We start from the raw sequence: 14,479 nt of genomic DNA, 5'->3' as shown, positions 1-14,479 counted from the left end.
AAAATTAGAAATTGAGAGTGAGAAGACAGTAGCTCAAGGATGGATGTATAGGACAGTTGAGGTGGTAGAAGATACAGGGAACACGGCATCACACATTGTGCTGGGTATGTTTCAAGAACAGTAGTTCAAGAACAGTATTCATTCCCCAGATGTGATCACGTCTACATCTTAAATTATAAAGCCACTAGGGACTCTGAAGAGACATTAATGTCCATTTCCTTAAATTTCTTCCCCAGGTAGCGATGAACCATGATATAGGCTTTATAGACATGCTGTGATCATAAGAGGTGAACCCATCAAGTCCTGGTTGATCACCATGTTAATGAGGGAGAACTGATGACTTACTGAAGTAAGGGAAACCAGATGGATAAAAAACAAACTATCCCTTAAGGGAAACTTGATTCCAATTGTGCCAGCACGGGAAAAAAAGCACAGTTTGACAATGTGAAAATAAACACAATTTGTCATTTTGCAGCATATGAACACTTCTTCAGACAAAATGACTGTCTGTTCTCAAAGTTGCATCCCATAAAGTTTGGCATTTCATCCCTCTCATAATGATTGATGGACTGGCAGCAGTCTGCCTGAAGGAGCAGTCTTAGTATTGGTGAATGTATGCCAGGGTCATGAAAGCTGGAAAAACAGTGGGGTTTGGTCCAACGCAATGTACATCTGAATCCTAGCTAGCATATGGGCCACCACTGCTTATTTCCTGTTGCTCTCTAAGGTGGTCCAGCTGTGTAGTTACAGTTGTCATGAATAACACGTTAGTCTGAGACACATTGTGCCAAAAGCACTGTTGGGTACTAAGTACCTCGTTAAATTAAGGCATTTTGGACCAGAATGTAACAAAGAGCAGGAAACTCTCTGGAGACTGGCTTTCAGTTTGAAGATATGATAGATGAAGATGTTCACCTGTGAATCCAAAACTAACTATTCAAGTGTGAGACCAATTTTAGCTAAGGTAGAAAACCCAACTAAAAAACTCTAATGGAGGTTTCTATCAAATTTCTAAATTCATTTTAAAAGAAAGAGAACGGTTATGCGAGCTTACATGAACAGAAGCAGCTTTGGCAAAGTTGCAGAGGAGCAAAATATGGAAATGAGTGGTGAGACAAACTTCTGGGCTGCCGGAATAAAGGAATGCCACGAGATGCAGGATGAGATGAAGTGTGAAGGCAGAATACAGAAAGTGTGGGCCGTTGTGGTATATAGAAAAGCACACAGAGAAAAGTGAGTTAACAACCCCATGACAGCTAGAAATGTTGACAGTCTCTTGGGATTCAGCCAGGCATGGGAACGCTTTACGTCTCAGGGCTAACTTAGCTCTGATTTTGAAAAGTTCCTCAAGCAATGCAACCAGCATTGCCCACAAATCACAAGACATACTCAGGGTGAGGAATTGCCCCCATTTCCCTGTGCAGATGATTTACAAAATGCAAACCGAACATCAGGGCTGGAAGTATGTCGGTGCTTCTTCTTAGAAAACACAGATTCGTTCCCTCAATATGCTTAGTAAAAAGAGGCAACAAAGATTAAAATAAGCCACAGAATCCCCCGAATTTCCCCAAATTTGCCATCCAAGAAAAAGCACAAGAGGATATGGTTAATAAGGAGCAAATTGCAGATGGCTGTCAGCAACGCACAAAGGGGAGAGTGGAGATGCCTGAGCAGTGGCTACAGTACGCTTGAAAAATGGAAATGGAAAATAAATGGAAAATAAGTGGCTCAAAACAAAGTATAACATACAATCAAATCTTATCTCCTTTGCTGCTGTCCTACATTTCCCTGATACTATTGATATTCACTGTGGTAGCACAAGGACACTTAGTACTTTTGGCAGCAGTTTTGTAATGACTGAAGAGAATTTAAAGGACAGCAGCCAGATGCTGTGATGTGTTTTATTAGCTCCCACATGTGCAGGTGAGGTGAATCTTCAGGAAATGAGCTCCACTGCCATGGATTTTCTAACATGACTCAAGGTCTCAAATAAAACCTTATATGGAACAAAAGGCTGTCATAGTGTTTTAAGGAAGTTTTTGGCAAGGCATCTTTCCTGCATCTGTTCAGTTCTTACACAGAAACACAAATGCACAACATCTTTGATGATATTCGCCCAGCCGAAAACAGAAGATCGGCTGCTGATCCTGCATATACCCATGTGAATGAAAACTAACTGAGCCTTTGTAGGCACTTCCCCGAATGCCTTCTGGTGTAAGTAATTTAGAATTTGGATATGCTTTAACAGGCTGTATACACACAAGCATTCAGGGTGTTACGTCCTGAATTGCAGAATGACAAAATAAAATTTGCTCGATGAGTAAAATAGTTCATGCCAGAACTAGAAGTCAGCGCTCAACAGCAGACTGCAGCACCCAAATGGGATACGTATCTCATTCTCCTACGTGGTCAAGTTCTTGGGACGATGGCGAGTGTCCACTGATGTCTGGTGGAGGTCAGTTAAGATGCCATATCTGAGCCATGGGAAACTCAAGAGCAGTAGAAGAGAAAAGGGTGGGTCAGTGACATGAAGGTCAAACTGTCCACGTGGGAACCTCGCCGCTCGCTATTTATGGCTGTGAAATCGGCACTCAAGTCAGCAGAGACGGCCCTGCAGAAATGTGGAGTGCGAGCTCTACACTATAGGAAAAAGTAATGCAAGGAATATAGCAACGCGCCTCTAATTCTGTGGGCCAGGGATATGGGGACAGGAGAAGCTGGGAGCTATCTTGGCTTCCAGCAAATGGGGGTTCAGACAGACTTTATAGAGGAGCACCAAGGAGATACTGCACCCAGTAAAAGGAAACGAGATCAGACCCTATCAAAGTGCAGACAAGCTGGTGAAAGATTTGAATGTCCTACAGTGAATACTTGAGAATGGTGGTATAAAACTGTCTTTTTTCTCATACAAAGTGTATGATAATACAGATGGGAGCATTAATTGGTATAAGAAGATAAGAGAAAAAGTGGAGTAAGGTTAATTGGAGGATCAAGCTGGTGGGACTGAACATGTCAATGACGAGCTAAACTGAGAACTGTTCCTAGAGAAAACGTGCTTTTGCCAGACTGGAGGGGAACGGAGACAGCTAAGAATAAAGGCCTGTGTAAAAGCAGAGCACAGTCCCCTGCCAACATCAGCTAATTTGCAACCGCGTGGGCTGAGCGAAGCTGACAGCTGCGCCCTGCGTGTGCGGCGGAGCGCGTTGCATCGGGCTCCGCCGCAGCTGCCGTGGTCAGAGCCCCGGTGAGGTGTTAAACACACCAGGAAGGTGTTTTGTATCTGAAACCTTTAAAGAGGAGCAAGATGGAACAGGAGTCAAAAGCGGCTGGTAATTATTCACTTGGCATCAAGGGGACGGATGAAAAGCACGAACCAGCCAAGGGTCTTTAGGCAGTGCAGGGAGAGGACTGGAGAAGGGGGAAATTCTTGTCACAGCAGAAGATAAGAAAATAAGAGACTTGAGGAGGAGTTTTACTTTGCCCACCAGACAATTGAAAATAGATCAAAAGAAGAACCCAAAGGGTTTCTAAGAGCTGACAGTTCCTAAAGAAGAAAGTGGGGCAAATTTCATACATTTCAACTTTTTAAAATAAGGATTTTTATTTTTTTGGTCCAGGAAGTAGAGCTAAAGCAAACAAAGGGAGAAGACCAGCTGCTGGTATCACTGTGACTGGGTGAGACCCAGATTTGAACCCACAGAACTGAAATCCGAGTCTGGCCCTTAGCTCTGCTCCTTTAAAGTAAGCAGTTGTATCCCTTCCTATTAGAAATAAGAGACTTCTCAAAGTTATGGAATGAAAGACAGAGGAAGAAAGGAAGGGCTTTTATGAGGATAAATACAGGGTTGTCTTTCCTCTCTCTGCATCTGTAGAGAAAGATGGTTAAGATTCAGGACAAAATCCTTTTAAAGACTCAGCTGAGTTGAATTTGTTGTAGTCTAAATATGACACGCACAGCTACTGCTGGTCAGCTCACTTACGGTACCTTGCCGGTTCACAGTTATGGGACTGTACTCCTAATCCTTCTACATCCTAAGCATTTGCTGAAAACAAGGCCTATCCTGGCCTGGTATGACAATAACCCCATGCACGAGCAGTGCACTTCATCAAACTGTCTCTCAGGATGAAACAGAAATATGAACAAACTGTCATACGGACAAAAATTTGCCTGACTGTCAGGACTCAAGAGGTGTCAGACAGCGTCTGTCTCAGCAGTGACTTCCAAAAACCATCTATACTGTGAAGTTTCAAGCTTCACAAAGATCTCACAACAGCCAAACTGCTCTCAAAGCCACACACCCAATAAATGTGTACTTAACCTCCCGAGGTTTCTTGCTCTGCTGGCTCTGCTCGCCTTGACAATGAAGGCAGCGTTACAGCAGCAATGTGGGGTAGCAAATTCACATGCGGTGTGTTTTACGCACTGCCTGCATCCAATAGTGCATGATTTCCTTCATAATGACACCATTAGAGATCTTCTAGGAGAGGCTCACAGGATCTGTGCTTGGCTGAGTAATTTAAGTACCGGTCTATGAAATTCTCAGCAGGAGAGAAATAATCACACTCTGGACAAATTAACGTAGAAAGTGCCAAGTTAAAGAAAAAAAAATCTAATTCTGTTCCCCATGGTCTGAGTGGAGAGTTCAGAACAACAGTACCCTGCACTTGATCATCAGCACCACATAGCAAATTTGGGAAGTAAATCAGGGATGGTAGGCACATCGCCCAGTCTTCTTTTCAAACATTATTTTATGACAAGAAGAATGAAGGGGGAAAAGGTTAACTTAGTGGCTCCATTCGCCGTTGTGTCAATCCACTGAGATAGAGTGGTTTTACTGGTAAGAAAAACAAAAAAGAACACAGTGCACAGATAGACTCTGCGCTATGAATTTTGTGGAGAGAAACATTTTTTGGCATGTCTGATCTCCTTTGCTCACTATAGCTCAAATCACACTGCAGAGGCTTTCAGAACTTGTCAGCAGAGAAATCTTCCTAACGAAAAAAATATACAACTGATTCTCTGCTCCCCCGACGGAGTCCAGCTCTGACACACTCTCACTCACTATAAATAGAGATTCTTCACTTTTGTCAAAGGGAAATGCAAAACCCTGCCATTAAGGAAATTCAGTCCACATATGGGTTTGGTTAGATGGCCACCCTGTTCAGTCAAATTCTGTTACAACAGCCCTTCTCTGAATGCAACGCTTTTCTTGCTGTCTGTGACGTTATCCATCAGTCAGCCTTCTCGGTGCTGATAAATTCAGCAAAGTTGTCATTTAAACATTCAGACATTCAAGTGTTAGCAACAAATCATGCTACTGCTTTGCTCCAGAACTAAAGCACAGAATTCAATCACAGAACAGATGCGACACGTAGAAATAGTGGGCTAACTCTCCCCTGTTTCCTTACTAATTGCCTTACTTTTAATATACTGTCAGCTCCTTACAACTTGTATCTCTTGTATCTGGACACACTTGCTGTAAAATGACCTTTAAAATCTGTTCCTTATACATCTTCAAATCTTCCCAGAATACCCACATTTGCCAAAAAGAAATCAGCTGGTCAGCGTGATTTTAGGCTGGGACACCATTCAGTGTATTTACCTACCTGCAGGTAATTAGTGTAGCCATGGGAGCGCTTCTGAAGCTGACATTCATAGCACTCATTCCATGCACATACGCCCCTACAGAGAAAACCTCGCTTAACTCTATAAATAGTGTGCACACGTGTGCACTAAGTATCTGTAGCTGTTCAGTGCAAGAATGTGTTGTGTTGGCAGGGGATCCAGGGAGGTAGCAAATGTTTAGCATCCTGTGTGAAAACAAGAAAGGCTTCTCAAGCAAGTTCCAAAACGCGTTTTGCTGTATAGTCTTACCAGTAAGGGCAGGGGAGAAGGCTGGTAGGTGAAACAGTTAAGCGAGCAGTAGCTCTGCAGAAGCTGTTGATGGGGAATGAGGGAGACCAGCTAGAACCATCTATCCTCATGCGTCTCCCACTGCTATCAAATATCGCCTTCCCTAAGCTCATGCTCAGAGCAGAGAGACAAAAATTGCTATTGACAGAAGTACCCCGCAGACAAGGTCCTCTGCTGTAAAGCTGCTAGCATCTTGCATGGTGGAAACCTATTTTAAATGACAACAGAACACTGATGTTATGGAAAGATCTTGTATGTAGTTTACAGTATTATGGGGAGGGGGAGGAAACAAAAGTAAAGCTTGCCTTAACAAATATCATCAAACATTGAAGGGCTCTTATCTTCCAGTGCTGAAAACATTTGTGAAAACACTTCCAGTGCATCAGGGAACGTTGTCACTGGTAAATACTAACCGTGGGAAATAGCTATTTGAAAGAAATGGCCTGATGGTCTGGCCAGCGATGATGCAGCGTAATGCATGTTCACAAACAGGGTTAAGCAGAACTTGCATCCTACAGAATTAACCACCGTTCTCACTGGTCACAAAATATAGAGAACAATCCTGCCAGGGGCACAGGTATGATTATTAAAGGATTATCTGAGCAAGAACAAGGAGGAGGTAGTATGTCACCAGAAGCTGGGATCACTAATTTGATTTACTTGAAAACCCTATGTTCTTTGAGAACTCGAACCCAAAAACAAAGCTTAATGTTGACTTAGGCACTACATCCCTCCCCTTACCACATTATCTGAGTATGTCACACTCTAATTATAGTTATCTGAACAACACTTAGTGAGGTTGGGAAGTGCTAACCTTGTAGGTGACAAGTTTGAACACAGACAGAGGAAAGCACAGACTAACAAACAATTTTTAGTTTCTAAGTACCAACTAAGCACATGGTAACCAGTGAAACAATTTCTTTTCTCACAGTATCAGCACCACATTAGCAAATTTGCCTCTTCATTATCACTAACCCAAATTCTGAAGTCCTTGCTCAAAATTCAAAATGAAATTATTATTATGGGGGAAAAAATGCATTATAGTATTTGCATTTCTAAAAGCATTTAAAACATACAAGTAATCATTCAGAAAACGGCGCAGTACTTATGGCATCTCATTGGGATATTAGATCTTACTCTCATGAGGTATCCAGAAGTGCTTTTCAATATTTTAGTATCTGTTAGGCACTGATTGCAGTTTATTTATCTCTCTCTAGCGGATACAGAAGTAGAAGTTAAATATTCCATCTTCCTCTCCGAACTGTATAAGGGACTATCCTGTACTCAAACAAACAAAAAAAACCCCTCTCTTCCACGTCCATGGGTGCCTTTACTGAGTGTGGAGCAGTAGCCACATTTGTACACAGCCTGAAGCCTTTCAGAAGAGCTTTAAGGACTGCTGGCCTTGGGCAGATCCTGCAGAATATTTGTTATTAAATTCTAATATGAGGCATTCCCTTTTCTGTCACCTCCTGTATCTCATGGCTTTTATCCCTTTTCTATTACTTTGCATGTTAGGGCATGGAGCTGGGTATATTATCAAATCTCTGTTTTGTTTTTTTTGCTGTTAGGCTAGTAAGCGAAGGGATGCTTTCATAGCTGAGCACTGCTTCAATAGTTTCCAGCCTAGCTAGTTTTAATTTTTCCCAAATCTGAGTTTTGAAGTTCGTTGCTATGAAGAAAGGTTTGTGTTACACTTCCTAGCAAAACTTTATTTCTGCTACATTGTGGATTGAAAGAGTCCTCAGCCCAGTAGATCACTAGAGTTCTTGATAGCAACTTCAAACCTTGCTGACACTTTAATAAACTGTCACTGAGTTATATGGCACCTGTTAAGTTTATGAAAGAAAATTATCCAGTCTGTTGCTGTTATTAGCTATCAAATTCCATAGACACTGGAGATGACCCTGAACCAATATCCATGACCTGAACCACAGCAAAAATATTTGGAAGAAAATTTTGGATTCCCAGCCTTTGATACAGGTCCACATTTCACAGCCATTTGCTATCATCTCTGTAAAAAGTTGGCCAGAATGGCCAGTCTCAGTTCCCTAAAAACTGGAAACAGAAAGGGAGTCTTGAGCTTCTCTCAAATTTTCAGCTATCTCTAATTATCCTCTTTTTTCACATCTGCTAGACTTGATAGTATACTTCCATGTGAAAGGCTCCAGGTATAAAGAACCTGGAAATTAAGGTCTTTAGCCATAAAACAGGAAAAGCCTGGACCCTGCTAACATAGTTCCATATTGTCCTGCTGATCTGTTCAGTCCCCCGGTGGAAGGGCTCCTGGCTTCATGGCCTCATCAGAAGAAAAAGTTTTGCTAAGGGGCCCATTTCATTCAGGAGTCTAGTAACACAAGGTTATTTTACAGAAACCAAAACCATCCATTGATACATCAGTATTGCAGACACAAGAGAGTCGGGGAACATTTCAGCCTTGCACTTTTCATCTCTTAATTGATTTTCTGAAAGTGGGACTTTTATTTGGGCTCTTGTCCATGCCCATGCTCTGGTATCTAATAAAGTGCAAGTCCACAGGGCAGTCTTAGGTGGAGAGCCCTCTTGCCTTTATGCAACTGTGTGTTTACTTGAAACTTGTGAGCGCTCACTTATCTGTTATTCTTCTATTTTTCTATCAAATTGTGATAAAATCAGCCAACTACCTTAAATGTTATCGGAGAAGGACATACAGACTGACAGCCCACCCCACCTATATTCACACAAGCACAGTGTCATTGAAAAGCCTATTTCCACAGGAAATTAGATTAAGAAAACTATTTAGATTTTTCTTTAATGAATAGGAAGAAAAAATCATACTCTGAATATAGTTCCTCTAAATAGGCTTACCACGATGAAGAGGTCCAAAGAAAAGACCACCCCAGACTCAGAGGCCCAGTTATGCTGGGAGAGATTTGCTTTCATTGTGTGAACTGCCATAAAAATAAGCGCTGGGATCTTTAAAATCTGCATGTTGGATTGCCCTGCTGAAGAGCCATAAGGAGCAACAAGGCAGCTGATGGCAAACAAAAGGCTGCCGGGGCAAACATGCTTAGCAGCACCAGTTCCCAGTTTAAGTGCTCTTATCTGCCTTGCAAACAGTACAGGTGTGTCATTTCCACATGCTACAAGAGCCACTTGCTTGTTTTTCACAGTCTTTGAAATGCTGTGCAGAGAAAGCCTGAGCTGTTATCATAATTAGAGTAGATACATCATTTACTGGAAGATTTAAATGCACTGTAGTAGCAGACCTGTAGTTGACACTCACTGGGTGCAATTGAAATCTTCCGTATTAGGAATGCTTCTGAGAAGATTTTTGTAATCATCGGTAATAGATAGTAAAATAAATCCACAGCTATATCCTACAGACTGCAGCTGTGCTTCTGTTAAAGTAGTATTAACTGATGATTTTTAAATCCTTCTGTCAGCTAGAACTGTAAGCACCAAATACTCCTGTGCAGAAGAGAGCTCATCCTGGGTGATACGTGTTCCTGAGCATGAAAGCGCTGGTTTATGAATAATGAAAGCACCAAGGCAGAATCACACCTCAGGGCTTCGCTCCCACAGTAAGCTCTCCAGGGAAAAATCCTTGTGTCCCCATGTAGCTCACTGTGCAACAGTGGTCTCAGCTATCACATTGCAGCTAAGACTAGTTGTGGCTATGTAGAATCATGATATAAAATAATACAAAACACTAATGTAAGCCTTTACCCGGATGGACAGTGTGCTGAACCTCAAATTGTTCAGTCGGGTGAGGGTCTCATCTAACTGATTCTGGTGTCACCCCTTCAGGTATCAGTAGCATTCAGCTTCCCGAACATTGTTGTGTTCAGCTTCGGTATAAGAGAAACTGAACAAAAAGAGGAGGTGAAAAGGAAGAATTGCAGAGAGAGGTGGAAGATAGAATAGAGAGAAGGATGCAGCCGTGGAGAAAGTGGAAGCTGTCTAATGAGAAATGCAGTGTTTCTGTAAGGGCACCAATGCGTCCAGGCTGGCACACAGGCTTTGCTCACACCCTGACTTACTGTACAGGCTTCTGGTTAACTGAACAAATATGCCCAATAAAAACCGAACCAACCTTGAGGGGGACATATAGATTTAAATTACAGCAAGATATTTATGGACTTGTTTTCCAAGCCTGGAGAGTAATTGAAGAAGCCTCAAACAGCACAACATTCACCAGCTCTGTTAAGGGAACCCAACACTTCACTGGGAATGAGAAAGGAGGGGTGTTAAGCACTATATAGTTACTCAGGTTTACTGTAGTAACATCCAGGAGCCCCAGCAATGGAGCAGGAACCCATAGCAACAGTCACTGTAGGAACAAAAAGCAGCTTTGCAAACTCAGTATCCTTGTAAGATAAGCACGGCATTGATAAAGTAAAGCACAGAGAGGTAAAAAACTGAAGACTATGGTATTAGTGGCACTGTTACGAAAAAGAACCCAGGAGTCCTGGCTCTCCCTTCTTAGGCCAAACTGCCTAAGATGCATGACATAAGAGGTGGTTTCTTTATGGCATAAAATAATTGGTGACCAACCCTACAGGAGAATAATTTACTTATACAACCTGGGAGGAAAAGGAAATGATGGAGAGCTAGCAGAAGCTCGTTTACATGGTTCTGTTATGTAAGTATTATGTTTGCTTTGTTTTCATTTAGGAATCTACAAAGGACATTGCTTCCGAATCAACCATTTCCCTGAAGACAATGACTATGACCATGACAGCTCAGAATACCTTCTCCGTAAGTTGAAAAGTAATACGTAATACACAGGCTTAACAGAGGTAGACAGAGAGACTTTCCTGGATTTCTCTTCTGTAAAGTCAAACCCACGTCTTTCTCATTGCAAGAGATTAGCCCGAACTGGGTGCAAAGAGCAGTGATAATGTATATCCAGTTCAGACTGCAGACAACACAGGCCATGACCCTTCCTTCAGCCAGGAAAACTCACACGATTCTGGTGCCCATTCTCTAAAACATATGGAAATTTTTCAAAAAAAACCCTACAACTATCATTCCCAGCTCATAGATCATAGAGAATATTTTACAGAGAGAATATTTATCGGATTAGTGTATCAAAAAGGAGTGCGAAGAGTGAGTTAATAATAGGCAGCAAAACCTAGATTTCTGGGAGGGTGCATCAAGAAATCTTCTAGTCCAATCCCCTCCTCCAAGGCAGTGTCAGCTATCCTTGTCATCTCCGAGAGACATTTATCTGGTCCAAGGACAGAGACTCCCAGCACTAACCAGCCTATTAGGAAGCTTTTTGTAATGCTTAAACCCAACCTTTAGGCAATTTAAATCTATTACTTCTTGTCCTATCCACTATGGCCACAATGGACAGATTATGCCCTTCTTTGCAGAGCCTCTTATGCCTCTTACGAAAGTTGTATCATGTTCTCTCGTCTCCCTTCCCCTATAGGGGCCAGGCATGCAAACCGGCCATGTCTTCCCTGAATACATGAAATGCTCTAAGTTCCTGCTGACAGCCCAGCAAACCACCTGCTGGTGCTTGCAGTAGTGGAAGTAAAAATGCACGGTGGATACTCTTGTTCTCACTATTTTTTCCATCACACCCTGCTTCAGCTGGGGCTAAGCAAAGTGATGCCCTCCCACCAAGAAAGCAGCATGTCCCTGCCTACCAAAATAATCCATACTCGCTACTGCACCTTATAATGCACATTAACCCACCAAGGCTGCTAACACCCTGTGGAGATTAGTGATGATTGCTATTTTAAGGGGAAACCATGGACAGAGACCAGAAGCTTTGGCCGTCTTCCTCCAAGAGGGATCTGAAGTGCATCACTTTGGAGGAGAAACAAGCCTCATCCTTTGCAGCTGCTGAGCCACCTCCCCATGCAGTGAAATTACTGCATTTTGGGAAGGAAGCTGAGATTTCTGCAGGTAACAGCAAGGTTTCAGCATGAATGTGGGTTATGGTTTCCCCTGCACGGACAGTCGGCCGTTGCTGCTCTGCAGTGGTGTGTCAGACCTCACATAAGCAATGTCAGCTACCAACCTGACCCTTCAAATAAGGGTGATTGTTTCTTTTTCCTCCTGATGACCGTTCATTCATTTCATACAAAATCTTAGAACTTGAGTGTAAAACTTCATGAATCCTGCAAAATTTGAGTTAGATTTCCCTTTCCACATTGGACTCCTTACCTAGTTGTTGCTTTTGTACAAAAGAGCTGACCACCAAAGCTAAAAGAAATGCCCGTTACAAGGGAAAGAAACTGCAGTTCACACGGTGTTTGGGAAAGCTTCAGGGAGCAATGAATGAGGCTGCTGGCTCATGCATACAGCAAGTCAAAATGCTCTTTAATTATGCTCCTATTAATTACCTGAAATAACACTTAGAAACCACTCTGTCCTTCTGCTCATTTCTGGGAAACAGCTTCTGTTTGCTAAGACAGAAAGAAAAAAAATCTCTTAGAAAGGTACAGTTACCAGAAAACCTAGATATTTTTTCATCTTTACTCTTGTCAATTTAGATCAGTCATAGTGCTTGTGTGACAAGATTTCAGTGCTCAGGCTAAGGCAAAATAGCAGAGTGTGAGCATGGCTGCATTTATCTTTCATGCAAAGCCTTGGAACTAATGTTAAATTGATACCAAGTCAGCTTTAGGAAAGAAATATCATTAGTAAAAGGACTGTAAATGAAAGAGCAATTAAGTAGGATTTTGATAAAAGTGTCTTATGCCTTCTTTATTTGGAGAAAAGGGAGAACTGGGAAAACAGTGTACAGCTCCTCAGTAAGACAAGAGATTTGAGCTAAGTGCCAGGGGTAAATTGTTTGTAAGTGTACTTGTGACTAATGATCCTAAACCCTGTTTTCAAAAGTGACTAAGTCCAGGCCTGAAAAATAAGTTGGTCCAAGCCTTTATGAATTCTGCAAAATCAGAATTCAGCTGCTCCCACCACAAAGGATAGCTTATCCTCTCATAGTCTGCATAGAAAACAGGACTTTCCTCTTTTAACTTTTACAAGGAAAAACCCAGTTCTACTTAAAATGCATGCAGCTGACAGTAGAGATTACTGAAAGGTTATGTCTCTAACTCCAGCAGTAAAGAGCTCATAATATCTGTAACAGGGACCGAATGATTGTCTAGCTAGACACAAACACTGAATGTTTTCAACCTGTTTAAAAGGAGATCTGAGACGTTGCTCCCCATTTTTGCCCTCTCTGCAACACGTTGGCAATCTGCTGTCTCCATATCATCTGTCGTGCTTTTTACCCATTTCTTGGCACAAGTCTTTTGAAGGGATGTGTTGGGGGTAGCCCTTATCATTTTTCATCTAAGTCAGGAAAAGGGAAAAACTGTAGTTTCTGTGCAGGCAGATTCTGAACTGTGTAGGTGAGGGCACCACACAGCCACATTTTGTGTATATTGTGCTCCTGAAAAGAGTAGCATTTTTGACATTTCAGCCTGCTCCACAATTACCAATCTAATATGGGCATCAGATAAATGTAAACGTTACAGAGTGTTAGTAGAATCAAGCCCTGGTTCAAACCCTACTGAAATCAGTGAAAAAAAAGATTGATTTTAGGGGGCTTTGGTCAGGGTAGGAGCAAGAGTCCAGAATTTCCCGTTTGTCATTCAGGCTCCTTCCTAGAAAGCCAAACGAATGACAGCCACGGTGACTACTAATATGTGCAAAGAAGCTTAAACAAGACCCCTCCTATTCAATCTTCCCTGATGACAACACACCCCACTCCATGTGTATCTTTAAAAAAAATCCCCTTCACATGTCTGTACAGAGCCCCAGCAAGGGGCAAAGAGAGCTATCACCACCCCGCAGGCTGCATGCACAGAAAGCCGTTCCAGCCCGGGCCTGCCACCTACCTCCCCTGCACACACACGGCAAGGTGCAGGGGCTCCTCTCTCTTGCATTTCTGCAACCACACAGAAATCAAGCTGTCCCTATCCAGCACCACATCGAAGCATGTGCATATCTCCCTTTGTGGTAAATAAGATTTAAGCTGCTCTTATTGCCATTGCTCACACAGGGCCCCATGAGTTATGTGAGGACATTGGGGGTCTGCTGTGGCACAAAAGTACAGCCGTAAAGAGGAGGACCAGGGCCCCTGGTTCATGTGCATTTCTACAGTTTTGTACACCTCTTCCCAGTGCTCTGTAGCATCCATGTTTTAGAAGTCTAGCCTGTAGGGTCTGCTTACCTTCTGCCTTTCAGAAGAGAATAAAAACCAGAGCAGAAAGCCGGAGCACTCAGCCCCGTGGGGAGGAGCAGCACAGCACACTGCAGTTTCTTCACGAAAGGAGGTGTCAGAACAGATCGTGGTGCACAACAGCCTATGCAAACAGACAGGACGGGAAACCAGAAAAAAAAGTAGGGGAGAAAGCAGAAACCAGAGTCTCTTAATATTTTTTGATATGCTGTTATTTTACTACCAGTATCAGGAGACATATGTAAATTCTACACATTACATATGAGCTTACTTTTACATTTCAGAACTAAAAGTACACATTTTAGGAAAAAGCCCCATGCTGTTGTATAGGAAGACAATACCGTATGTTTTGTCTCTCTTCACATTAATTACCTAAT

At 42.4% G+C, this 14,479-nt stretch overlaps 1 protein-coding gene across 1 annotated transcript in view; it reads left to right on the top strand.

Moving 5' to 3' along the window:
- The window catches only part of CACNG4 (calcium voltage-gated channel auxiliary subunit gamma 4), a 41,352-nt gene that overhangs the window by 22,769 nt on the left and 4,104 nt on the right, over positions 1–14,479 (top strand). Inside the window, exon 2 of the mRNA XM_067308344.1 lies at positions 10,571–10,654. Coding sequence (XP_067164445.1) covers positions 10,571–10,654 — 84 coding nt within the window. The remainder of the gene's footprint in view (positions 1–10,570; positions 10,655–14,479) is intronic.

This window comes from Apteryx mantelli, chromosome 19 (assembly GCF_036417845.1).
Source record: "Apteryx mantelli isolate bAptMan1 chromosome 19, bAptMan1.hap1, whole genome shotgun sequence".
Taxonomy (NCBI): Eukaryota; Metazoa; Chordata; class Aves; order Apterygiformes; family Apterygidae; genus Apteryx; species Apteryx mantelli.
Note: the sequence above shows the minus strand (reverse complement) of the source record. Positions and strands in the feature narration are given on the sequence as shown.